The sequence below is a fragment of the Helobdella robusta genome, assembly GCF_000326865.2.
Source record: "Helobdella robusta unplaced genomic scaffold HELROscaffold_1, whole genome shotgun sequence".
Taxonomy (NCBI): Eukaryota; Metazoa; Annelida; class Clitellata; order Rhynchobdellida; family Glossiphoniidae; genus Helobdella; species Helobdella robusta.
The window spans coordinates 1,690,714-1,717,436 of record NW_008703570.1 but is presented as its reverse complement, the minus strand read 5'-3'; the positions used below and the strand labels follow the sequence as shown (position 1 = coordinate 1,717,436).

The 26,723-nt window shown below is 35.2% G+C and overlaps 2 protein-coding genes across 2 annotated transcripts in view; both read right to left on the bottom strand.

Moving 5' to 3' along the window:
- Positions 1–615: 615 nt before the first annotated feature.
- Positions 616–1,510, bottom strand: HELRODRAFT_158491 (hypothetical protein; the record flags this gene model as incomplete). The annotated part of the gene is made up of 2 exons (XM_009010548.1): positions 616–660; positions 932–1,510. 2 exons carry the CDS (start codon positions 1,508–1,510, stop codon positions 616–618), a joined length of 624 nt encoding a protein of 207 aa, XP_009008796.1.
- Positions 1,511–22,315: 20,805 nt separating this feature from the next.
- HELRODRAFT_105218 (hypothetical protein) overlaps positions 22,316–26,723 on the bottom strand; it is a gene marked incomplete at its 5' end in the record, with an annotated part of 17,789 nt that continues 13,381 nt past the window's right edge. The window contains 3 exons of the mRNA XM_009010547.1: positions 22,316–22,548; positions 23,754–23,965; positions 25,766–25,826. Coding sequence (XP_009008795.1) covers positions 22,492–22,548; positions 23,754–23,965; positions 25,766–25,826 — 330 coding nt within the window. The 3' untranslated portion in view covers positions 22,316–22,491. The remainder of the gene's footprint in view (positions 22,549–23,753; positions 23,966–25,765; positions 25,827–26,723) is intronic.

Genomic DNA, 26,723 nt, shown 5'->3' with positions numbered 1-26,723 from the left:
ATATCTAATGATTTCACCAAATTTATTGATTGGCAATTACCTATTTCCTCGCCTTTTTTAATTTTAATAGTGTGTTTAGCGGTATTCATTATTCTGACAGGAATAAGACCATTTTTGTTCGCTTCTACCAGGCATTTTCCAATGACCGCGTTCTGTACATTAGTCGTTGAGGTTGGCTCCATCAAATAGAACTGGTGGCCCCTTGGATCGCAATTCAACTTGCCCCATACGATGTTTTCAGATGATTGAGGTAGTTCTATGTCACAATCGACTGTTACTCGAATGCATTTTTCGTCGCTATCCCCCATTATCACTTCTGTATTTCTCCATCTAAGAATGCGTTTTTCTAAGTCAATTTTGAACCCATCTTTTGTCAGAAAGTCGACACCTATTATGCATTCGTCGATGATATCCGCGACTAAGAATGAACCTTCGAATAACAAGTCGCCTAGCTGAACAGTACAGAGAATCTTTCCATAGACTGGTGCTGTTCCTCCGGTAGCTGTTCGAAGGATGTATTTGTTGGAAGTCTCTTTCTTCAGATTGGGTACCAAATCAGATCTTAAAATCGATTTTGTTGCTCCGGTGTCGACTGTAATTACACATTCTCGTTGATCAACTTTTCCGTTCAGCCATAGGTCGTTTCGATTTCGATGTAGTCTGGAAACGTTAATTACGGTACTGGGGGCGTCAATTCTACTAGCCAACCTTTGCCCCACAAAGTTGGCTCTTATTAGTTTTACGCCCCTTCGTTAGAAGGGGCCAATCGTGATACGGGATCATCTTCTCTTCTTTTGCGTCATCTTGTCGCGCAATTTCGGCAGTAGTTATCTTTTAGGCGGTGTTTACAATCACGACGTAGATGGCCTTTTTCACCACAAATCCAGCATTGGGGTACACCATGCTGTTGGGGTTCGCGTTTCACAACCACCTTCTGGCAAGAGCATTCTTCATGTACTTGGCGTAGACGTACGTCACTTTTTGATGCTTGCTTTGCCGATTCAAAAGTGAGACTGTGCGCAACGGCATCCTTGAGTTTTCGTTTATCTGACAAGACAAGGGATTGCTTGAGTTCCGAATCACGAAGGGCTTTGATAAACGTATCCAAGGCAGTTTCGTCTCTATGCTCGGGGTCTGATGTCGGATACGACAGCAATGTCAACCGTTCGATATCTTGTGCCAGCTGCTGAATGGATTCACCAGATCGTTGCGTTCTGTTTCTAAGCTGAGACCGATAAATCTGTTTCATGTGTTCTTCACCATAACGTAAATCCAACGCGCTAACCAGAACTTCATAGTTGAAGTGGCTCTCCGCCGGAATCGTCTGAAGAACCTCTGCTGCTGAACCTCGCAGGGCCAGTATCAGTGCTGTAGCTCGTTCTTTTCCGTTCCAACAGTTACTAGTTGCCGCTGCTTCGAACTGGGTTTTATAAACGTTCCAGGACATCTCTCCGTCAAATGCTGGTACCTTCAAAGTTCTTCCGGATGCGTGATCTAACGGCATGGCCATTTTTTTTGGATTGCTCCAATTCTCGCTTCAATTTGTCTATCTTGTGATCTACCTCAACGGTCTCAACGGTCAAGTTTCTCCTCGATCATTTCTATTCTTGTTGACTGTTCTTCAATCTGTTCCGCCACTTCCAATTTTACGTGTTTTAGCTGGTCCATGATTTGTTTTAACTCCTCTGTATTTCGTTCGGACTGTTCCTTGATCTGTTGTTTTAACTCTTCTGTCTGCCGTTCGGACTGTCGTTCGGACTGTTCTTTGATCTGTTTTAACTCTTCTGTCTGTCGTTCGGACTGTTCTTTGATCTGTTCGGACAGTTCCTTGATCTGTTGTTTTATTTCAGTTGACATACTAAGCAGAAGTTCCATCATTTTAGCGGTTGTAAACGTGCCTTTGCTAATTTCGTTGTCTTCGTCAGCACCTTCAAACTTGAATTCGTCTGGGTTCTTACCTTTGTCAATGAGAGCGTCTCTCTAGTACTTCTTCGTTGCAACTTGTGACAAGGCTTCGTTTCTGTAGTTCTTCTCGTAGTTGAACTACGTTCAACCCACACAGTTTTGACATCGTGTTCTTTTTCTACGAGTAGTAATTCGCTGGTCGAAGATCCCACTTCTGACACCAATGTTATAATACTCGCTGTCGTAACCGATTTACGATGCGACGGGGTTGAATTGATTGAATAAAATATTCCAAACAGTTATTAAACTTTATTTACAGAAGAAATCAACTATTATTAGTTATTAAACTTTATTTACAGAAGAAATCAACTAATCGTTTATTTCCAGTAAATTCGCACTAACGCAACAATTAACTTTTAAATTTTTCAAAATCTATCGCTATGACAACGTCAACAAACAAATCAAATATCGCTTTAAATAATTCACCGAATCGGCTATTCACAAAATCACGAATTTCACTAATCACGAATATCACTAATCACGAATATCACTAATCACGGATTTCACTAATCACCTTGCGACGTGCGCTTATATACTCTTCGCAAGCGTCGTTTCTAGATTCTTCTAGATGGTCCGATTCTAGCATACTCTAGAATGCTCCAGTCACTAGAACATTCTAGAATACGCTAGAATTTAGTGCGTTCGGTAGCACGTTTATAACAATATATATATTTTTTAACTTCACCAGCATCTTTCTAAACCATGCTGTAGCGATGACGTCGAAAAGGAACTAACAATGTTTAACAACGAGTTAAAGAGTATTGTTGATAGATTTGTGTCTGTTCGAGTAATCTATGATAGAGGTGAGCGTATGGCACCATAGTTTGATCATGATTGTAAAAAAGCTAAACAAACATGTAGAAAAATTGAAAGGATCTTCAGAAAATTGTCGACAGATGATCATCGTAATAATTGGATAACTTCCATGAAAGCAAGAAACAAATTATATTCTGACAAACGTTCAGATTATTGGAGGAATTTAATTGAGGTCAGCAATAGCTCAAAAAATAAATGGCAGGCAATTAATAGGGTGTTCTGTAGACATAAGAAAAGTTTAATGTTCGATAGTGATGTTGGTATTACAGCCCATCAATTGTTACAGTTAGAAGGATTGACATCTGCTGCCTTCAGGAAACCCGATGGAAATCGAATGGTGTCTGTCATGTCAACTCAGACAAAGAAAAATATAAACTAGTCTAAACAAATGCCTCGGAGAATCAAAACGTGGAAGCTGAAAAGCAATATTTATCGAGAAAAATTTCAACAGATTGTTGCAACACAGTTAGACCACCAATCGCAAGCCAGTACAGATTGGAGTACATACAAAACCGTTTTGATGAACGCTGCAACTACAGTTTGAGGGAAAACTGGTACAAAACGTCAGCATGAACGTGACACTTGGTTGTGGAATGACAGTGTACAAAATGCAATAGCTGAAAAGAAAGTTGCATACAAGCAATGGCAAAAATCAAAGTCTGTTGATGACCATAAAATTTTCCGTGAGAAGAACAACTATGCAAGACGTCAAGTCGCACTGGCTCGGACAGATCAGTGCAGAGAGTGGCTCACTAAAAGCAAAGGTGAACAAATGAAATTTCTGTATCGTACAAGCAAATCGTACGAAAAAAGACATAGTTGGTGCCTCATGTATAAAAAATGAGAATGTACATTGGAGAGAATACTTCAACCGTCTGTTAAACGAAACAAATCCAATCAATGTTAACTTTGACGCTCCAACACCCATCGAAGGTCCGATTCCAGACATCAGTGTAGAGGAGCTAGCAGAGGCTCTGAAAGCTATGAAGGATGGAAAGGCAGCAGGGCCCTCTGGACTCACAAATGACATTATCAAAGCATCTGGTACTGCAGGTATCCAAACGTTACTACAACTTTGCGTGAAATCTTGAAAAATTGCTCAATGCCGACTGAATGTAACTATAGCATGACAGTTCCTCTATACAAAGGCAAAGGTGATCCATTGAACTGTTCATCATATCGGGGTATACGTCTGTTAGAACACTCCCTGAAAATTGTCGAGAAAATCATTGAGAGAAGATTAACGTCGTGCATCACAATCGGAAATTATCAATTTGGTTTCCTAGCGGGGAAATCAACAATTGATGCAATTCACATCCTTCGGCAACTGCAAGAGAAGTACCTCGCAAAAAAGTCAACATCAGCAAAACCAAAGCAACTGGACGATGGCCCTGTTCAGTTTGTAAAGCTGGTGTAGGTAACAATTCAATCAAGTGCCAGCAGTGTAACCAGTGGTGTCACAAACGTTGTTCAAAAATAATTGGTTCTTTATCTAAAGTGTCCAATTTTGTTTGTCCTGCTTGCATCAATCCACAACAACAAATTCGAAATAGCACTGTTTTTGAAGCCATCAAGAAGGTAGAGAAGGTCACATCGGTTCAATATCTAGGGAATGTTCTGGATTGTACTGGAACAGCTGAAGCTGCCGTTCGAGCACGCATACGTGCAGCCTGGAATAAATGGCATCTCCTTGCCTCTATATTGATGCGGCGTGACATCCCACTACCACTACGATCAAGACTTTAAAAATCTGTGATACGTCCGGTCTTGTTATATGGTGCAGAAACATGGCCAATGACAACCAAACTGGAACAACAACTTCAACGAACCGACATGAAAATGCTCCGATGGATGCAACGAATTAGTCTGAAGGACCACATCAAATCTACCGATATCCTGCGTCGTGCTGGTTTAGATGATATAAAGGACGAATGCCGGCAACACCGTCTGCGGTGGTTTGGTCATGTAAAACGAAGTGGAAACAGTGCCATAACTTCTCTTGCAGATGTTGAAGTACCTGGCACACGTCCCAAAGGCCGTCCAAAGAAGTCCTGGTCGCAAACAATCGAGCAAGACATGAAAGCTCTAAATTTAAATGAAATGGATACAACTGATCGTCTAATTTGGCGCAAAAAGTTGATGGCAAAGAAAACAACGTCCTACCTCGGGAAACCGGGTCTCTGGACGCAAAACGAAGATTGATTGATTGATTGAATTGTTACAGTTGTTCACTGACAAAGTTAGCAAAATCGTTCAGTCTACCAAAGTTTCCATTCAATCAACAGATGATGATAGGCCACATAATGCTGTTGTTTTCATCCTTCCCTATGGTCACTGAAGATGAATTGAAAAGATATTATAATCAATTCCCCATGTAAGACAAGTTCACATGATGTCATTCTAACTCACATCTTAAAAAAGTATTTGAAATTTTTCATCAAATTTCTCACCAGCTTCCTAATAACGATACACAATTTTTCGTTAATTTATCTAAATATCAGCCAACACCAGACGAACCGTCCTTTTTGAATCTGGGACTTAACACTCATATACGTAAACCATATCAAAAACTAATTAAACAAACAGAATTGGAAACACTTTACGCCGATTGTCTTAGGCTTAAAAATCAACGTGTCATCAACTTTGATAATTCATTCCACAGTCAGTTACAGGCCGAGGCGCATCGACATCGTTATACACCAACAAAACATACAATAGAGCCCATCATGTTTCACGCTGCCAAACAACTATGTCAAAATAAGGCTATTACCATACGTAAATCTGACAAGTCTAACACATACGTTATCCTTAATAGGTCCGACTATCTTCATCAAATTAATAACATCCTCTCTGATAGTACAACATTTTCACCAATTAATAAAGACCCCACATCCGATATCAAAACAGACGCTAATAAATTGATTGCACAAATCAACCTCAGTTCGTCCAACGTCAAACTAACACCAATCGTTGGTGACTACTCTCCAGGATATATCTATGGTAATGTAAAAATACACAAACCTAACAACCCACTACGCCCCATCATCTCTCAATGCCCAACTCCAACCTACCAGTTAGCTAAAACTATCAATCAACTTCTCTTGCCATACGTACCCCGTACTTACCATGCATGTACAGCAAGGCGCTATCAAGGATCACTTCAATAAGCAGCACAACATACCAGTTACTCGAAAAATTCTTGATAATAACACTAGCATACTTTGTAATGAACGTCGTCCCTCAAGACTCAAAATAAAAGAAGCTATTCTCATCCTCAATAATAAACCAACAATCAACACGCAGTCAGACAATTTCGCCCACGTCTTACAACTTTTTACTCAATATCGCGACGTTGTACTGCCTGAATTGCCAAACGTCATCAATAGACAGCAACTACACACCAAATATAAATACGAATATAACACACAAGAACGCACCATTAACAACAATCCGTTTGTCTCTTCACGCCATAAAACTCAAACAATTTGTTCACTAACTTCATTATTTGCCACGCCTTAATATTTCTTTATACATATTTATTGCTAAATAATATTATATCCAATTGTTAAATATCTAATAATTCTCCAATAAACTGTCATATCATTAAATATTAATATCGACTTCCCATAATTTCTGCATTACTTCTCGTCACTATGCTAACCATGTACACTTCAACTACGATAATACACAAACAATTTTACTCATAATTTTGCTTTTAAATTTATTCGTTTATTTTCAACAATATAATGAGTTAATTATAAAATATAGGCTCCGACGATGGCATTAGCCGAAACGGCCGTCAGCCAAACTTCACAGTTTAATAAAGTTGAAACAAAACAGCTTCGTGTCGTTGAAATTTTATTTAAAAAACTTCTAACTGCAAAATGGGGTGTAATCTTCAACCGAACATGTTTATCTGAGAACCTCATACCAAATTATATATATATATATATATATATATATATATATATATATATATATATATATATCAAATCAAATATTGTATTTATATAGCGCCAATTATAATTGCTTCTCATCAGCGCTTTCCTCGTATGAAGCATGTTGAAAGCGAAACCATCATCGGTTGAGATCACTAGGAGTTACCAAAAGGTATGTCTTTAGACGTTTTCTAAATTCAGCTAATGATAACCCGGATATACGTAGTTCGATAGGTAGGCTGTTCCAAAAAATAGGCCCAGCAACTCACAACTGCAAAATCTCTATCTGCTGTTTTCAGATTCCGATCTCTAACATAGAGCGTGTTTGAATCAGCAGACCTTAGACGCCCATGTGATGACATAGATGAAACTCGAATACACTTATCTTCTAAATATTTCGGAGCCAGACCATTCAAACTTTTAAATACCATTACACCCAACCTGAACAATGCAACTCCTTTAGAATTGGTGATGCATGATCAAATTTTAATTTGCGATATATCATTCTAGCAGCCTGATTCTGAACCATCTGAAGTTTAGACAACAGTTTATCAGCTATGCCATAATCCAATCTGTTACAATAATCCAATCTAGAGTTGACGAAAGCATGTACTAATAGAGTCATTGTATCTCTATCTAGCGATTTTGTGACTTGACGTAATTGACCTAGTTGGAACATACATTTTTTAACCAATAGACTGACTTGTGGACCCATTGTAATACGGGAGTCCATCACAATTCCCAAATTGGTAACCGTTTTACTGAAACTTATATCAGTCATGCTGATGTTAATCGATGAAGGTTCAACCGCTGACGTTTGTTGCCATGTACCAGCCAACATGAACTGAGTCTTAGTCTGATTCAACTTTAGCCTACTTTGACCCAGCCACGAGCCGACATCAGATATAGTTTTTGTTAGTTTCTCTAATACGGTAGCATCTCATCTGGGAAACATGAAACGCAAATCTGCATGTCGTCTGCGTACCCATGGCAATAATAACCATCTTTATTCAGTAAATCCAATATCTCTGCAACGTACAAATTAAAAAGAATCGGTCCAACAACAGATCCTTGAGGCACCCCTGACGTAAGTTTCATTGGTTCCGAGAGACCATATATTATTATTATTATATGATCATTTATATAGCGCCTATTAAAAACATTCTCATAGGCGCTTCTCATTCTCATATATATATATATATATATATATATATATATATATATATATATATATACACATGTATGTATATATAATATATAGGCATTGTTTAGAATTAATTAAGAGTATGTGAACCGGAGGTCAGAAACTGAAATAAAAAAACAAAATATTTTTGATCTCAATTAAAAGTAGACAATTGAAAGATTTCAAGGTTGATTAGTCTAATTCAGGTAGTATAAGATCGTCGCTTTCCCGTTAAAACTAACAGAGAAACTAACAGAGTACAATAGGAACGCATAATAAATTTCAATTCAGGTCTCAATTGAAGGTATAAGCAAAACATATAATTATTAATCAAAATATATCCACTGTAAGAAAATCAATAATTGAGCTAAGGAAATAGCATGATTAAAAAGGAAATGTTGAAACATTTATTATGCACATCCTGTGAAACTTTCAACTGATCTAAAATTCTTTCTAATAAATTATACCATATTATTTAGTGTCAAATAGTGGCACACTGCTGTTCGTTGCTACCATGGCAATAATGTTCAAAATTTATGAAGAAAATATGAAAAATTATTAACCATTTCCCCCAACAGATGATTTGCCTGTTTACTTCCACATCTTAAAATGTTTAAAAAAGTTTAAAAAAATATATTCATAATTTTTCACCATCATCATCATGCCATCACAATCATAACCATCGGCATTGCTTTTTTAAGCATAATAGACTGGACAAACTTCTCTAATACATACAATCGAATCCAAACTTATTTTTTCAAATTATTGTCAGCCAACAACTGACGAAATTGCAGCACTTATTCTGCTTGACCAACTTCTGAAATGATTGTTGCATAAGGCGCTTTGTTCATCAAAAATATTTGCTCATCCGAAATTATCCCACCCCTCAAAAAATTTACCATTATATCATTTAAATGATTCCAACTTTTTCTGTCCATTTCCAACAGAAGTTTTCAGTCAATATTCAAAAAATGTCGCAGTTGGCTGGCCAGTGCTATTTTTGTAAACAAAATAAAAAATTAATTTTCTTGATATACTCCCATAATGGTATTCTAGCAAATTCTTCTTCTAACTTAATTATAAGTAACTTTTGAAATCATTAAAAATGAAATTGATTTCCCATTGTCCATTTACGATCTGCACAAACTGTACCTTCTAAACCAAAAAATAACCAAAAAATTTCTTATCGTTTAATTATTTCGCCAGTAGATATACTAACACCGCAAGCACCCTCAGCAGATCATTTTGCCAGGCTCATCGACAAAAGTGCGCAGCAAAAGAGGCGCAGACAAAAAGAGCAGCAATAAGAGCGCAACGCAAAAAGGCGCGGTCAAAAAGAGCGCGTATATGAAGGGCGCAGAGCAAAAAAGGCGCAAGACAAAAAGGACGCGAGTAATAAGGGCGCTATGAGAGTAAGATTGAAATTAAAAATAACTATAATATTTAATGTAAATGACTAATAATTTATACTCGAGTAAAGGTAATTTACTGCAACATTTTCCAGCATCTTAAAATTTGAAATAATTTCTTGAATTATAAATATCAAAATTTAATCGAATTGCGTCACCGGTGTCAATGGCGTAATGGTAGACTGTCTCGAGGATTAATTCGCGTTATTTTTGTTTTGCGCCCTTTTTGTTTTGCGTGCTTATTGAAAGCGCCTTTTTGACCGCGCATTTATTACACTGCGCCCTTTTTGTCTGAGTCTTTTTTGCTGCGCTCTTTTGTCGTGATACCATTTGGTCAGCACGTTAAAACTACATGAAGAATTCGATTTGAGTTTAAATAACACCAATTTGATTGCAGATCATAATATAAATATAGAAATCATTATTAATATGTCGATTTGAATTAACAGTAATATTGGTAATAAATCTGCCACAAAACCTTTCAACTCTGTCTGACTCAAACTGAAAATACAATGACGTGACTTTGGTCGAATTAGTTTCGATACGATTTTTAAAAAATTCCTTGAATGTTTCTTTTTCTGAATTCATTTCTTCCTGGTATAAAGTCAGTCAAATATAAGAAAAATTATTAAAAAATTTTATAATATGACAACTTTAGAGATACGTTACAAAAATTATAAGCACACGAATGAATTTTCCGCTATAATATTTGAAATTATAAAACACTAAAAAAACGTTATAGACGTTATCAAACAGAGATTATAAAAGTTGAATTTTTTGATAGATTTAATTAGTTACATAATATTTCCCCATCCTGATTGGATCACCTGAAAATAAAAACACCAGGCGAACAAGTACAATCACGAGTGAACATAATTATTCAATTTATTTATAAACAATTGATTTCTATTGAAAACTATTACATGCTGCTTTCGCTGAAAGTGGAATCGATAATTAAAAAAACGACAAGCAACTAACAAGCGTGAGTGACTGGGGATGGCAAACGAGATTGACCATGAGGAGGTTGTTGGAAGCTGTCCTGACCGTCAGATGCTTCCAGAAGCCTTGCCTGCTCACCTGGTCGAAGGAAGGTCGATCCGAACGCGTTTTCAGATACGATGATACTTCCTTTCGTAATCATTACCCATCCATTACATTTTAAATATCATAAAATGTTTTAGAACAACAAAAAATATGAGTACTTTTAGCAACATGATTTAAATACTGTCCTTTTTATAGTTTACAATTCGAATGGTTTAAATGTCGATTTGCAAAGTTCGATTTGTTTTATTGTTAATTAAAAATTTTGATTAGTTAGGACTAACCACTTTCATTTATATAGTTATTTCTCCAAAGGTAACTCATTTTTATATTTTAAGCATTTGCTTATTTTGATTTTTCAACTTTTGTTGCTACAATGTCATCCTTTCAACTGCCAACATGCCCGCAAGTTGTTGCAGCACAACAAAGATCGCCTCACCGTCAGCCATTCGACGAAATAGAATCAACCCAAACACTGCGGACAACTGCCCAAGTGCCCACACTATGCAACAGAAGCCCCCACGATGCCCAACACCTTTACAACTGCCCTACCAACTCAACGGAACAAAAACTCATTCCTCTAATAATAAAGTATTTTACTAATTACTATTTTACAATTTATTGTTCTTTTTTCAAATTCAGTAAACAATACATATTTCAATCAAAATGGGATTCTGATCTTAATTTATTTTAAAACTTCTCTATGCACGATCTTCTTCATTATGAAAAATGATAAATCTGTCGATGAACTTAGTCTAAAATTAACCATGGGAAAAAGTCACTTTGCAAATCCACACCCACTAATTTCAAAATTTGTCATTAAACTAAATTAATCTCGTTAGTCAGTCAATCAACCAGTCACAAACACACACATGCACGCACGCACACGCAGACGTACAATAATTTATTTTAATATTTTGTTTAATTTAATGAAAATGCAGCAAAACAAATAAGAAAAATATAATCTCACTTTGACAATTTCTTTCATTGCGGAAGGAACAATGAAGCAATCGTCAACAGACATAACCGCTAAATCACCCTCCTTGTAACTTCCTACACGAAAGCCAATTGCAAGGTCTGAATATATAAATTTATAAAGATTCATCAAAGACTATAAAATTAATATTTTTCTTCAAAATAGCATCAAAGATTGTTGTCTGAGTTGGATATTCGCAGATAGTACATCACCTGGAAAATGTTCTTAAAATATTTTAAACAATTTTCATCAATTTATTTTTGAGCCGTTGGCGATCTGAAATTAAGTTTTTTGTGTGCTCAATCAATCTAAGAGCAGCGAAGTTATATTTTGAAGTATAATTTCCATGCAAGTTGGAATCTGCAATATTATTAACACCAAACTGAAAAAATTTCGACTTGTAAGTTTGATGATGCAACGACCGTTTAACGTTAGAAATTCAAGAGGCAGAAAATAACTGTTAAAAGAAAGCGAAAATTATCATTGAGGTAAAAAATAAATTTAAGAAAAACGAAGATAGAAGATTTAGACAGGCTTGGCTGTGTGTTACAGAATACCATCAGCTGATAAGTATGAATTCTTATAGCGAAATGCTCGTTCTCAAACCAATAGCAAGATAAGTTGAAGGAAGCAGTTTGTGACAAAAGATATTAGAAGATGAAGTAAACTCAAAAATTGGCATCGAAATTTTAAGACACATCTTCCAGAAACATTTCAAACAATGAAAGAATGAAGAAGTTGTTCAGCAAGACAACTGATTATTTGACAGCATTTGATTTAAAAGACTGATTTAAAGTGAAATTTAAATCAAGTTATACAAAAGAATGAAAAAAGCCGGGCATTATGACAAAACGAGTTGACTTACCAGCTGTTATTAACATCAATTTCATGAGTTGTTCAATAATTTTTTAACACATGCAAATTGATAAATACAAAACAGAAAGTCTTCCCATTTCAGCTCAAGATCAAGCACAAAATACTTGATACTATCAAAAACTCATACTTAACATTGAGGTTGACATCAGATGTAAATATGTGAGCAGCGGGAAGAACATATCCGCCATACTGCAGTTGAATGTTTGGTACTAGCGCTTGAGAAATATGTGAACAGACAAAACAGGAAGGATCATGGGCGTCTACCTTTTTGGAAACATGCTTCCTCCAACCAGCTGGAATTTCAAATGGTGTTCAGCATCGAGTTAACAGTTTGTGGAGAATTCTTCGAAGCATTAAGCATTTTTAAAACGGCATTATTAAGATTCGGCTTAGAGAATAGGGAGATGGTTTTGATAATAATAATCATAATAACTAGTAGTAGCATAATAACAAAATAATAACATCTGAGCAGCATAACATTGCGGCAAGATGATTAAACACCTTACACTGATGTTGTACTGACTGGGTTTGAATGCAAATGTGTGCGATGGGTTTATTCGTTTGTATTTACATGCATTGAGTTCACTGTTGATACCTCTAAAAATACTAAAGAGAAAATTTGAAAAAAATCATTTAACAAACCATTGCCATTTTTATCACGCCCGATTGAAAACTCACACTTGTTTCTGTATTCTGATGTAACTGGCTATAAAAACGAACATGCAATCATTTTATTTGTTTACAACTGTTATTTAACTAGAATTTTTGAAATGCATTTCTAAATTAAAATGCCGGAGAGTTAGAAAAACTCCTCAGAAGGAAGGCCTGTTGTTCTTCGCGATGTTATCGTGCACAGCGACCGAGTTTGAATGGCGTCCATTTAAAAATTTGACTGCAGCAAGGTTAAACAAGCGTTTAATTTGTCATCAAGAACAACATTCAATTATTACGCGTTATTTGATTATTTTGAAAAAGTTAGAAAATATAAACGTACTGAATTTTGTATGGGATGAAGTAAGCAACACAATCCATCAAATTTTTCTCTAAAAATGACAATTAGATAATTAATTAGATAATAATTAGATCGATTTTTCGGCAATGGTCATATTTTGGATTCGCGAGTTAGCTCAGACGGCAGGTGCACCGTTTCTCGCATTGTTTATGTGCGTTCACTCAGTTCTAATGCTTCATGTGTCATATGATGCGGTGCTTTAGCATAATTACAAAAATGTGTAAAGAAACTTATGCCAAACAAAGTGTTTAATTTGAATTAACTTTATAAAAATGTATGTGAGGAGCTTTGTCCATATCTAATTATTCATTTTAATCCAGACATATTCTAGTTAAAACACAAATGTTCACAAGCCAATTCAAAAGGTACGGGACTATAATATTACAAACTTTTTATCTGCCAGCCAAAATCTATCCCCTTGATTATTTTTTGAAATCTCTTTAGTGATCTTCTTCAAAAATTGTTTGACTAAATCGTTTTTTGTCTGAAATAAAAAAAATTGACAAATAGGATAGCAAAATATATTTAAATGTTTATCAGTAGAGCATAATCCTGCTGGGGTGCACTGGCTATGAGGCGCGTCCCCAGGTGGTAGAAAGAGGAAAGGGAAAAAGGCCTTCTAGGATTGGATCGAATAATGCGGAATGAGATGCCGCGAATTAACCGTACCAGAAGAAAGAAGACAACGTTGAAAGAGGCGGAGGATCCTAGGACAATGGCCCCAACAGCGGATGATCTTCTATTCTAAATCCACTGCCTTGTGGAACAGGGACCTTTGACCCAAAGGCTAGGTGCACTGATTACAACAGTGCTCTCTTGGGCATGAGATAAACTGCAACTGCGCTGCCTTGTGTACTTCCAGCAAAAAGACTAGGCCCACAGCTTATAACTGATGGTTGTCGTTAGGAATTGGGGAATTCCAGATATAAAATTTTTCTAACCCAAACATCTTCCATGTCATCTCAAAAAAGAAAAGATCCCCTATTCCCTGGAAGACCTTAAATGTCAAGGGGTGACAATATCCAGGAAGTACGTAACAGTGGAGGGAAGTTGCGGAAAATCGGACGCCGCCTCCTGAAATATCAGACTTGGCACTTTAATTACTGGATCGCTTACTGGACGCTCCATGGAGATCGTCGACATGCTGAAAAGGCGGAGGGTTGACATCTGTTCTCTACAGGAAACAAGATGGAAATCAAATGGTGTCTCTCTCATTGGGAGTTACAAGTTGTTCCGGAATGGCTAAAAGAAAGTCCAAAATGAAAAGGGAATCTTCATATGGGAATCACTGGCACAAAATGTTCTTGGAGGTGACTCGAATCAGCTCACACCTAATGCTGATTAAACTCAGAATGGGAAAGCAGGTTCTGACTGTTTTCTGTATGCACTACAAAACGGTGAATCTGAAGACGCCAAAATTACTTCTGGAACACACTCTCAGATGCCGTCAGGAAAAAAACCATCACCAGAAATACCATTGATATGTGGCGACCTCAACGGTCATGTTGGAGATAAAGTAAAATGGGTTCCATGGAGGCTTTGGCTACGGGTTTCAAAACGAAGACGGTATACGGATTTTGGCATTTGCTGAAAGCCATGAACTCTCCTTGTTGAACAACTACTTAAAAAAGAGGGCAGAACATTTGATTACATATAAAAGCGGAATGTCATGCACATAAATTAATTTTATTGTCGTAAGACAACAACACAGACGACTATTCAAAAATAGACGAAAATTCAAAAATAATTTTGAAGAATATTCAAAAGTCATTCCAGGCGAAGCATGCATCCCTCAACATCGATTGCTGGTGGCCGATATGATCATGGAACGATCACGCCCTGTGACTAATCGAATGCCTACTAGAATAAAGACATGGAAACTGAAAAACCCCATGTTCAGGGAGAAATTCGAGGAGTTGGTATCGGCACAGCTGGATCGTCTGAAAAAGGTAGACATAACCTGGAAATCTTTTTAGGACCATCTAGTAAACGCTGCAACTGCTGTATGTAAAAAATCTGGACCAAAACGCCCGCGAAACTTGTTGGTGGAACGAGACGGTGCAAAATGCTAATGCCAGTAAGAAAGCAGCTTTCAAACAGTGGCAGAAGGCCATGACTGATGAAGATCGAAAAACATACCAATCAAAGAACACAAAAGCGAAATGTCAGGTTGCAATAGCCCGTGCAAATCAATGCAAGGTAAGGCTGTCTGGAAGTAAAGGCGAACAAATTAGGTCACTCTACCAAATAGCAAATCAGGCCAAAAGACTGAAAAAGAATGCTTGGTGCTACATGCATAAAGAATAATAAAGGCACCATAATAACCTTGCGAATGAAGTGAAAAATCACTGGAAGGATTACTTCGATCAGTTATTGAATGAAACAAAACCCAATTGGGGTGGACTTAAATGCACTTCCGGTGAAAGGACCGATTCCGAGCATCACAGCTGAAGAGCTTACGGATGCATTGAAGGCAATCAAGGTGGGTAAAGCAGCTGGTCTGTCTGGAGTTACAAATGATATCATCAAGGCATCTGGTGGGGCAGGTTTCAGATACACATCTGTCGGGAGATGTGGAGTAAATCGATACTACCAGTGGCCCAGTAGCCCAGTAGAATGGAACAGTAGCCCAACTGTGCCGATATATAAAAGAAAAGGAGATCCACTGAAATGCTCTTCATATCAAGATATACGTCTTCTGGGACATTTCCGGAAAGTTATTGAAAAAGTCCTTGAGAGAAGACTGTTGTCGTGCGTTAAAAAAATTGGTTACCAGTACGGCTTCATGATAGGGAGATCCACCACTGATGCTATCTATATCCTTCGCCAACTACAGGAAAAATACATGGCAAAGCAAAAGCGACTGCTCCATGTCTTTGTGACTTAGAAAAAGCTTTTGACAGAGCACCTTGTGAGGCAATCAGGTGAAGTCTACGTAAACAGCTTGTTCCCGAATATCTGGTTCGGCTGGTTATGACAACGTACTCTAACACAAAAACTCTGGTCAGCACAACAGTCGGTAACACAAATGAATTTGATATTAACGTCGGTGTCCATCATGGATCAATACTCAGCCCCCTGGTCTTCATCACGGTGATGGAAGAAATAACCAAACCGATACGCTCAGATAACATAGGCAATGTGATATATGCAGATGATATCGTCTTGACGGCGGCCTCGAAACAAGAAGCAGCCAGAAAGTTTGAGGTCTGGAATACCCAGCTCCCCTAACACGGGCTAAAGGTAAACCTTAACAAAACAAAAACTATGATCACCGGTGGTACCGCTGAGCCTGTGGTCTCTGGTCATTGGCTATGGTCGGTGTGTGGGGCTGGAGTTGGAAGCAACTCGATCAAATCCCTACGATGTCAGCAGTGGTGTCACAGACGGTGCTTGAGAATTACCGGCTCAAAGAGGAAAGTGACTAATTTCGTATGCCTGCCCCGCCTCCATCTACTCGCGACAACGGAGCCCAGATAATGATACGATTACCGGGATCGAAACTGTTACTTTATTTCAGTATTTGGGAGATATGCTAAATTGTATAGGAACAGCTGATGCCACCGTTCGTGGACACATACGTGCGGCGTGGGGCAGATGGCGCCTTCTTGGCTCGGTACTGACGCGGCGTAGCTTTCCTCTACCGTTGCGCTCAGAACTATAAAACACAGCTATACATTCTGTTCTAATGTATGGGACAGAGACGTGGCCGATGAAAACAAAACTCAAACAGGAGCTTCACCGAACTGACATGAAGATGATTCGTTGGATGCAGCGTGTTGGCCTAAGAGACCATATTCATACAACCGAGATCCTGAATCGATCGGGACTGTGCACGTTGAAGGATGCATGCCGTCGTCATCGCCTACGATGGTTTGGCCATGTGAAGCGAATCGAAAACGATACGATAATTTCCGTTACTGAGCTACAGGAGGTCGCCCAAAAAAGTTCCGGACGCAGACCATACAGGAGGACTTGAAGGCACTTGGTCTCAAGGAGACAGACGCAATGGATAGATCGGCGTAGAGACAGAAACCGATGAATGGAATGAAAAAGTCAGACCCATAACGGATGAAGACTATAAACGAGGATTGATTGAACTTGTACTACGAACAAATTACTCACACAAAGTTTTTTATTAATTTGAATAAATTTAATAATATCGATAAAACAATTGTTCGAAAAATTGAAAAACTCAACAATGCGGAAAATGCGGTGATATTTCTTAATGACTATATATATATATATATATATATATATATATAAACAGGAAATTTAATATCACAATCAGTCCTAATATTTTGAACATATTTGTCTGTATTAAACTGTTAATTAGTATTGACTTATTTAGGCAGAGCTAAAAGCAGTATAAACACTTACTTTCAACTGTTCTTCATACGGTTTATTCCACAAAGGTGTTACTATATTTTTCAATCTTAAAATCAAACAAATTATAAAAAATTAAATTTAACATAATAAGGTTATGAAAAATTATGATTACCAAGATAAACTTTACTATCACCAGAGCAGTCATCTTATCACCAACCACCATTAATCATTACCAATGCATTAGAACATAATCGATCTTGATAGAGAGCAATAGAAAGCAGCAACAAAACATGACAAGGTTGACATATCAATGCACGTCAGCACTTTAACACACTTCCTTATCAAGTGAGAAGGGTTAGCAAATTAGAGCATACTCAATGATCAAAAACTGCGCGTCAGCATGTTGCACATCCTCTACTTTTAAAAACTCTTTCCAGTTCTCTTCAGCTTGCTTTTTACGTTAACAAAATCAAAAGCTCAATGTCCTTAAAACATGAATGCTTCATTTGCTGGTTGCCTCACAAATTCTTTTATCCTCTTCAATTCTCCTTGATTTCTTTAATATCAAATTTTGATTCAACGAAATGCACATCTAACAAATTTTGGGAGTTTTTACATAATTTAGGATTTAGACAAGCTAGATTTAAAAAATGGTACTGATTTGCAATTCAAATGGTCACTCACCAGCAAATTATGTAAGCTTACTAAAATGCATATAATATTTTTCAAATGAAAATATGATTTCAAAATTATTTAAAAATAATTAATTTAAAAATAATTATTTTCAAAATAATTAATTTCTAAATTTACTTGTCAGTGTCAGATAAAAAACTCTCAACACGTTGCTTTTTAGCATCATTTTTAGCTTCAACATTCTCTTGAATAAAAAGAATAAAAGCAATTAATATTTTTATTCACAGACTGTTTGTTGAATGTTGCAAAATAAGAAGCGAAAATAACCATTGTGCAACAACTTTCGCTTCATGACGAGTGGGTCTGCACTGGCAGCCGCAGCCTGGGAACGTCATTTAAAAATAAATCATAAAACAAATAGCAACAATTTTACGGAAAGTTGAAAAGTTATTAAGTCTAGAAATATAAAAAAGCATAACAAACTTTAACTTCAATGCTTTTGTTTTTCCACACATAACCTTGCAAAAGATTGACTGCCGAGTTTTTATCTTCACTGGACCTGCAAGGCAACACAATTACGAAATAATGAAAGCTGCTATGATGATTCCAAGCAAATATACTACCTGAAGGTAACGTAAGCATAATTTCCAAGATCAACACTTTTAATTTTCAAGGGCTTCAATTTCAAATGCACCAATTTCTTTCGAAGTTGCTTGATAACAAAGTATAAGATAATAATACATCACTTTTTGAAACATATATATTAATTTCATTAAACAAAAAAAATCACAAGTCATCACTTGTAACTTGTAGCATAAATTTGAGATATTTTTTGATGATCAAAATCAAAACAATCAGTGGTTGACAATAAAATTCTTTTTAATGATGTAATTACATTTTGCAGACGTAGATGCCCTAACTTATTATAAAGACACATAAGCATGGCAAACATTTTACTGGCTGCTATTACTTAATGGCATGGTTTGAATAACAGTTTTTGAATGTAATGAACATCACCGCCAAGATTAGAGACATGCTTAAAATTTACTCGAAGAGGGTGAAGCAGGGTGTTCTATATATGAAACACCATAATAAATATACAGGCATAATCTAATTTATGTCTTGTGTCTGGCTGTCTGCATGAAGATAAATAAATGTATGTATGAATAAGTTTGGATGCCATATAGTGTTATGTACACATAGTATTAAGTATTATAACTAATAATAATTAATTCAAACATAAATGCCTCAATAAAGTAGTGAACTTTTGAGGCACGGTAGAAACTTTTCCCTCTTTATACACTAAAAATTGCTGTCACCAGCCTAGACAGTCTCACTTCTGGTCGTGACTTGCAATGAGTATATTATTTTCAAGTTGGATAAAAAAATCTGACTCCAACATAAATCGCCAAGTCTGACCCCTTAAAAATTCTGACTCTGACTCAAATCTTTGACTCTAAAATTCTGCTCAAATCTACCAACCATACTCTCAACCAATAAAATATGCAACCAACTCACACTCAAAAAAATCTCACACTTATTTTTGCAACATTCAATTATTATCATCATATAACATTGCCTTCTATATTTATTGTTTATTGCTACATTTAAACTTTTCACAAATTTAACTAATATGTTACTATTCATAATTTTGTATTTTATTTTTGAACCTTTTAAATTTATTCATAAATTTATTTTATTTCAATTTTTTTTGTGTAACATTTTTTTTATTTAGCATTCTCTATCATATATTTAATAACATCTAATATCTCACTGTCAATATTAATTTTAAAAGTGTTTTTAACACTTTGGACTCCAACAATGGCATTAGTCTGGTTTTGATAATAAGCCAAATGAAAGATAATAAATAGTACCCATATTTTAAGATGACAAAAAAATTGTGCAAAATTCAATAACAGTAATTTATTTAGCATGTAAATGACAAAATTAATGATTTAAAAATTTAATGAGATGCTTTTTTAGTTAAGTTATTTAGTATCCCTATTGGTGGAACGATGGTGTAATAGTTAATTATTAATGTCAAGCCCCTCTTATCACATCCAAAAGTGTGAGGGGCATTGATTCACATGTCAAATATTGATTCACATGTAAAAATTTAAACACTGTGTTTGTCGTAATAACCTCTCTAATCTAAAAAAGAATACCTAAGAAGAAAAGAAATAATATCAATTGAATAATCATAATATAATCATAATAATAAGTAGAAAGATGACCTAAAAAGTTATTTATGAATAAAATACATCAACGATTAAATTAATTAATATTAAATGAACGAAATGAATTAAGTAATAAAGTAAATTAAATTAAAAATTTAAAAACAATTAGATTAGTAGTTAGATGCTTTTTTTAAATTTTAAAAAAGAAAAAAAATACCGATATGCTAAAATGGGCTGGAAGATTTGTAACCAAAATTTTGAACTTCTCCGATGAAAAGTCACCTCTATCCAAGTACGCATAAGGGTTTAAATCGCCGGCAGGTTCAGATTTTTCCGTCATTTTTAGTTCAAGAGAGAAAAGTGAACCTCGAATTGACGACTATGAAAACAGTAAAGGCTGCTAAATATACGAGTAATATGGAAAGTCAGTTTATTTTGACAACTAATAAATTTTTACAAATTAGCGTGCTGCCACGGAATTTTTTACTTTAGAACTAACTTAAAAAATTTACTTCAAATAATAATCAGAAAACTTTTGTTGCTATATAACATTGAATTATTTTTTAAAACCTTATTATTGCGGCTCCAACATATATATTATCTATAATTTTTGCGATCAATCAATCCAATCAATCAATATACAAAGCGCGATTTCCGCGATGTTCAACAGCTCTCCTCAATGAATTTTGCAAACAGATGGATCTTGAGATATCTGAACTTTGTAAACGATGGAGAAGTAGTCAGAGAAGGATGTAGAGAGTTCCAGAAAAAATGGCCAGAAAAAGCAAATGCAGATTTTGCAAAAGTGTTTAACACGGGTTAAGAAGTGAAAACAAGAAAACGATTGCAAACCGGGGCGTTTAGGTTATGTTCTTCATACCTTCATCCATTTGAAGCAGCCATGTTCGCCACAAAGGCTGTTTAACCTTTTCACACGACGTACACATGTATTTATGTGCACGCGCAAGCATCGCATCATATACGCTGAGTATATAATATACGCTGAGTATATAATATACGCTGAGTATATGATAGCCACTGGAATGTTTGACTCAACGCGCATTTAAACTACTAAGCCATCTCTCCGGCCAACATATATTTTTATATCTCATATTCATATTTATATAAAACACATATCGGAAATCAACAAGCGTTCTCCAATGAATTCGAGTTTAAATTGTAACTATAGGTATATACCTAAATATATAACGAATATAAGTTGACAAACACTATTAAATTAGTGGAATTTATTACATATTGCTAAGTATATACCTAAATATTTTCTAAGTATAATATGTGCGTTGTACAAAATAATAAACTGCTGTGTTTTTTACGACTTATTAATATGGCACACTTGTAAAATGTAACTCCCGAAAACATCTTTACGTTAATTAGAATGTATACAAAAAATAATAGAAAAAGTTCATGACCAAGAAAATTTAAACTTCTAACAGTTTAATAAAAAATTGTTTATTCACAGATTCTAAAGTTTAAGTCAAGAGCAAGAGTGGGCAAACTTTTTGCTGTGAGGGCCGCATTGAGAACTATTTTACCTTTCAAGGCCCGTATATGTACTTAAATAGCAAATTTTTTCAACCCGGGACGAAATTTGTTTAAGATTTGTGACGACCTTTTATTTCGAACAAGGCCTCGCGGGCCACAGAAAATAGCATCGTGGGCCGTAGTTTGCCCATCCCTGATTTAAGTGAAAACTTTTACACGGTATATATAACAATTTAAGGAATTTTCTATACCTTAACTGTGTGCTCATAATTTATATATCTCAATATATACGGAATATTTAAAGAAATCTCAGCACCCATGACAATCAACTACTAATAATCAAGATAAATGTTCACGAATGACTGTCCGCCGTCTTTTGCGAGTAGCTTAATTAGCGATTCGTTAACTTCGATTTTAAACAAAAAAATTTTAGACTGAAATTTTTTTTAAACAACAATTTCAAATTAGCATTTATTTCTACATTAATACATTTTGAAATTAATAAATTAAAGGTTTGTTTAATGTACGATAAACTATTATTATTACACAATATAAAAATTTTATTCTAAACTTTCAATAAAATTTTTAATCACAAATGTTGTTAACACCTATAAAAAAGAGTGTATGCCAAATTTACCAGAGATGGGTCTCCCGAATTTCACTTATTATCTGTCCTGCTTTCTGGAGAGCCTGGTGCAAAATTAAAATATTTGTAAAACTTTATTTAAAAAATCATGGCTTCAGTTATGAACTTTAATTTTAATTTGTTTAACTTTTATATTAAAAAAATCTTATTCAAAGTGATCATTATTTTTGTCGTTTTAGAATTAGTGACATTTCTTTGTATGACTGCAGCAGTAACAGCAGATCCTCCTTGTTAGTCTAGTTATATTCTTGTTCCTAATCTTTCTTTTATATTCAAAGATTTGAGAAAGTTTTCTATCAGAAAGTCTTTTTTACCGTAACATTAATTATTTACTTTCATGTACTCAATCTGTTTTTCTGTTTTCAGAAACACCTCTTCCCAAAATATATCTATGCTTTGCATGCCAACAGGTTAAATTTACTTCGTGGAATAGATTATTCTTGTCTTTGACAATATCCTCTTTGACCTTCTGGAATCTGTCTTCTCTTTAAAATTTTTGGCACTTTCATTGTCTGGTTTAATTGAACAATCGTTGTTCAAAAAACATCCAATCCAAGTCATCCTTGGACCATTTCAGTCCATTCTTCGTTGGCCGTTTTCTTATTTTAGTATAATTTAGTTTATAATTTATAATTTGTACTAAAATAATATTTTAGTACAAATACTCTGTATTTGAAGTGAAAAATCTTACAACACAATTAAAATAAAACAAAAGTAGTTATACAGTAAAAATCTATATATAATATTGTATTATATATTAGTTATATATATATATAATATTGTATTATATATTAGTTATATATATATATATATATATATATACATATATACAGTGGCGGATCCCGGGAGCTGTCTTTTAATAAAAGTCAGAAAAAGAACCTTTTTATGTATAAAATCGACCAAAAAAGGTCGTGAAAATTTAAACAATTTCAAAATTCTAGTCACACACACACAAAAATATATATATAAATATATATATATATATATATAATAGAGAGAGAAGAGAGAGGGATAATGAGTGAGAGGAGCAAAGCTGCATATTAGCCGCAATGGCTAAAAGCAAGTTTTTAATGCATCTCCACATAGAATATTTTACATTTTCTCTTACGAGTATAAGTAGGCTGCTTGGCTTTTGGATGCAAAGATACATTTAAATATATGAAAACACGCATAAATTAATGCACTGTAATTCATATGCAAATCAATTGATTATATATTTCTTATCAATCAGTTAGTTCCCAAAAACAACCTTCAAAGTTTCAGCTGCTTCTCGTCTTCTTGCTGCGATTTGCTCAGATTCTTCCAGTAATTTATCAATTTCTTCTTGTTTATACAAATGACTAACTAACTCACTTTGTAGATTGTCTTTCACATAGTTTACGAGAAAATGCATAATGGCCTTTGGTACACTGTCTTGAATATTTTTTCTCACGATCAAGAAATACGATCTGATCAGTTTTTCTGTCGGTAATTCAAAATTGAAATAATATTTATAAATGCATACACAAGGTCTCCATCTAGATAACATATGAAACATGCATACAATTTAAATAATGGAGCCGGCTGGTAGGAAGTGGCACCTTATTTAAGCTTGCATTCCTCAGAGAGATAGGGAGAGTGATGACATCCTCACTGCTGCTATTGCTTTTAATTTTGTAATATTTTGCAAATCACTGCCGTAATATTATTTATGTATATATTTTTTTTAGAAATTTTTTTTAGAAATTTATTTATATTTGAAAGGTGAGGTCCATTTAAAAACAAATTGCAACTACATGTATAAGAGTAAAAAACATTGAATTACACAAAGAAATAAACTTGTCACTTGATCTGAGCATTTGCGTCGTCACATTCTATTTTAACTGTTGAGGATATCATTTTTTGACAAATTTGGTTTCTGATTTCCGTTAATGAAATCGAACAAAATTTTTGTCTGTCGTCTGTTCAAAGCATCTTAGTTTTGGGTGTAAATGTTTTCAGTTGCTTCAGCCGAGATTTGGAATGCAATGTCAGATTTTAAGTTAATACAAATATCAGCCGATAAGTTTTCATTACTCATTCAATTAGACAAAGCACGACTAGCGAATCCGAAGAAAACTTGATAGAAGCATTCTAAAAATATCTGGATGTATCTTGGGACTCCTTACAACAACTGTAATAGACGAGTGGCGTCAATGGTGCCTTCACTTCCAGTACAGTTTAAAAGAAGAATACAGTATCATTAGAAAATAAAATGGCTAAAATATTTTTTTTTAATACAAGAAATTTATAATTTCTGCAACTTATACTAAGCAAAAATATTTTTAGCCAAAAAGTTTAGATGCGTCGAAGCCTGAGTAGTAAAAAATAGACAAAATTTTTTTAATAAAAAATATGTTTTAGAATGAAAAACAAGCTATTGAGAAAAACAATAGGTGATCCATTTCAATCAAATCCTTTGCCAAGATAACATTTAATCTCGTGTTCAATTACAGATGCTAGCATACCGTCATTTCATGCGTTAATATCAGCTACCTAGTTGATGGTAAGCTCGTAGGACTGAAAGAATTTGAAACAATCGACCACTAGATCTGCGACAGATCGTTTTAGTGATGGACTTTAAAAGGGAACTAAAATCACATTGGTTTAGCAAAGTATTTAATCAATACAATGTCCTCAAGGTAAAACTAAAGAGCGAATAATAATAATTGCGATGTTTTATTAATATCCATTCCGTATACTGGGGTAACATTATATGTATAAAAGTATTTTATACATATTGCTTCATCAATTTTGCTTAGGATTGATTACTGTAATTAGCTCTTCTATGGACTTCACGATTCTACTCAATGTCCTTTAGCACTTTAACACGCTATTAACACTGCTGCTCGTCTGGTCGATTGTGCATTTCCTATTTTTCTCATATATCTCATCATCTTGTTCTTTACACAACCTACCAGTATTTTAATTAATATATGCATGTATAAATCTCAATCTTTCATTTCATTCTTTAAGTGTCTGTTAGAAAATGTAAATAAGAATAAATGACCCGGTATAGAATCGTTTTGAAGTACTCATCTTCAAATTCCAGGTCGACAGTTTACATTTGCTTTTTCTGTAAAAAAAAACTTTACTTTCTGCTGTGACTACTTCTCAGTTCAGAAGGAATGTCAAGACTTTTTTGCAAAATTCAAAATGAGCGCTCACGGACACCACGGAAATAACGTTTTAAAAGATACATATTGATTGGTTGATAGAAACAAAGAAAAATTTTAACCTCACCAATTACGTTACAGTCTCTCTGCTCATGAGCATGCAACTTTCGGCCAAGGGGCATTGAAGGCTGCAACATACATTCATTACATTAGAATCATATTACTCAATTTATAATTTAAATGAATAAATTTGATTAAAAGATAGAAAGATTCGAGGAAGAAATCCGTATTCTACTGCAGTCGAAATAATATATCGGCAAAAAACGAAATATTATCATTATGTTAAATATATTATGTGGGTGAGATTATTACAAATTAATATGTAATGATGAAATGGAAATTAAACTAACTGAATGCAGAAATAGTGAATTAAATGTTTTATGTTTTCTTGCCAATGAGCTATCGAAAAAATATCCATCTCCAATTTAAACAAAAGTTGGAGGTTGCAAGTAAGGACTAGTTTAGCAGAGTTGTGAAAAGAAAGACATCACGAACCAACCAACTAACTCTAACTAGCATTCCAAAAGCAAGAAATTTTAACTCCACGGTTCAAAACAAAAAACAAACACACGTTTAGACGGCATATTCCCCGAGATCGGGGGTTGCCGTTTGGCTACCTATGATGAAACCGAAATACCCCTCGACTCCATCCACATCTGTCACTCGCCTCAGTATCACGCAACCCCGCTTTCACCCTGTCCTTCTCCACCTGCTCTCTCCATCCCAATCGCGGACGACCCCTTCCTACCACTCCTTCAACCTCGAATTCCAACGCTCGCCTAATCCCGACCCTTTCATCCCTTCTCAACACATGTCCATACCACCGCAATCTCGATCTCCTTATCAATGTCACAATGTCCTCATTCAGTCCCATCATTGACATCAGCTCTGTACCACTCCTCCTATCCTTCACTTTAACCCCACACATCATCCTCACCATAGCTCTTTCAGCTCTCTGCAGTACACTTTCCTCCTCTCCTCAACACCCAAGTTTCACCACCATATATCATCGCTGCTCTCACACA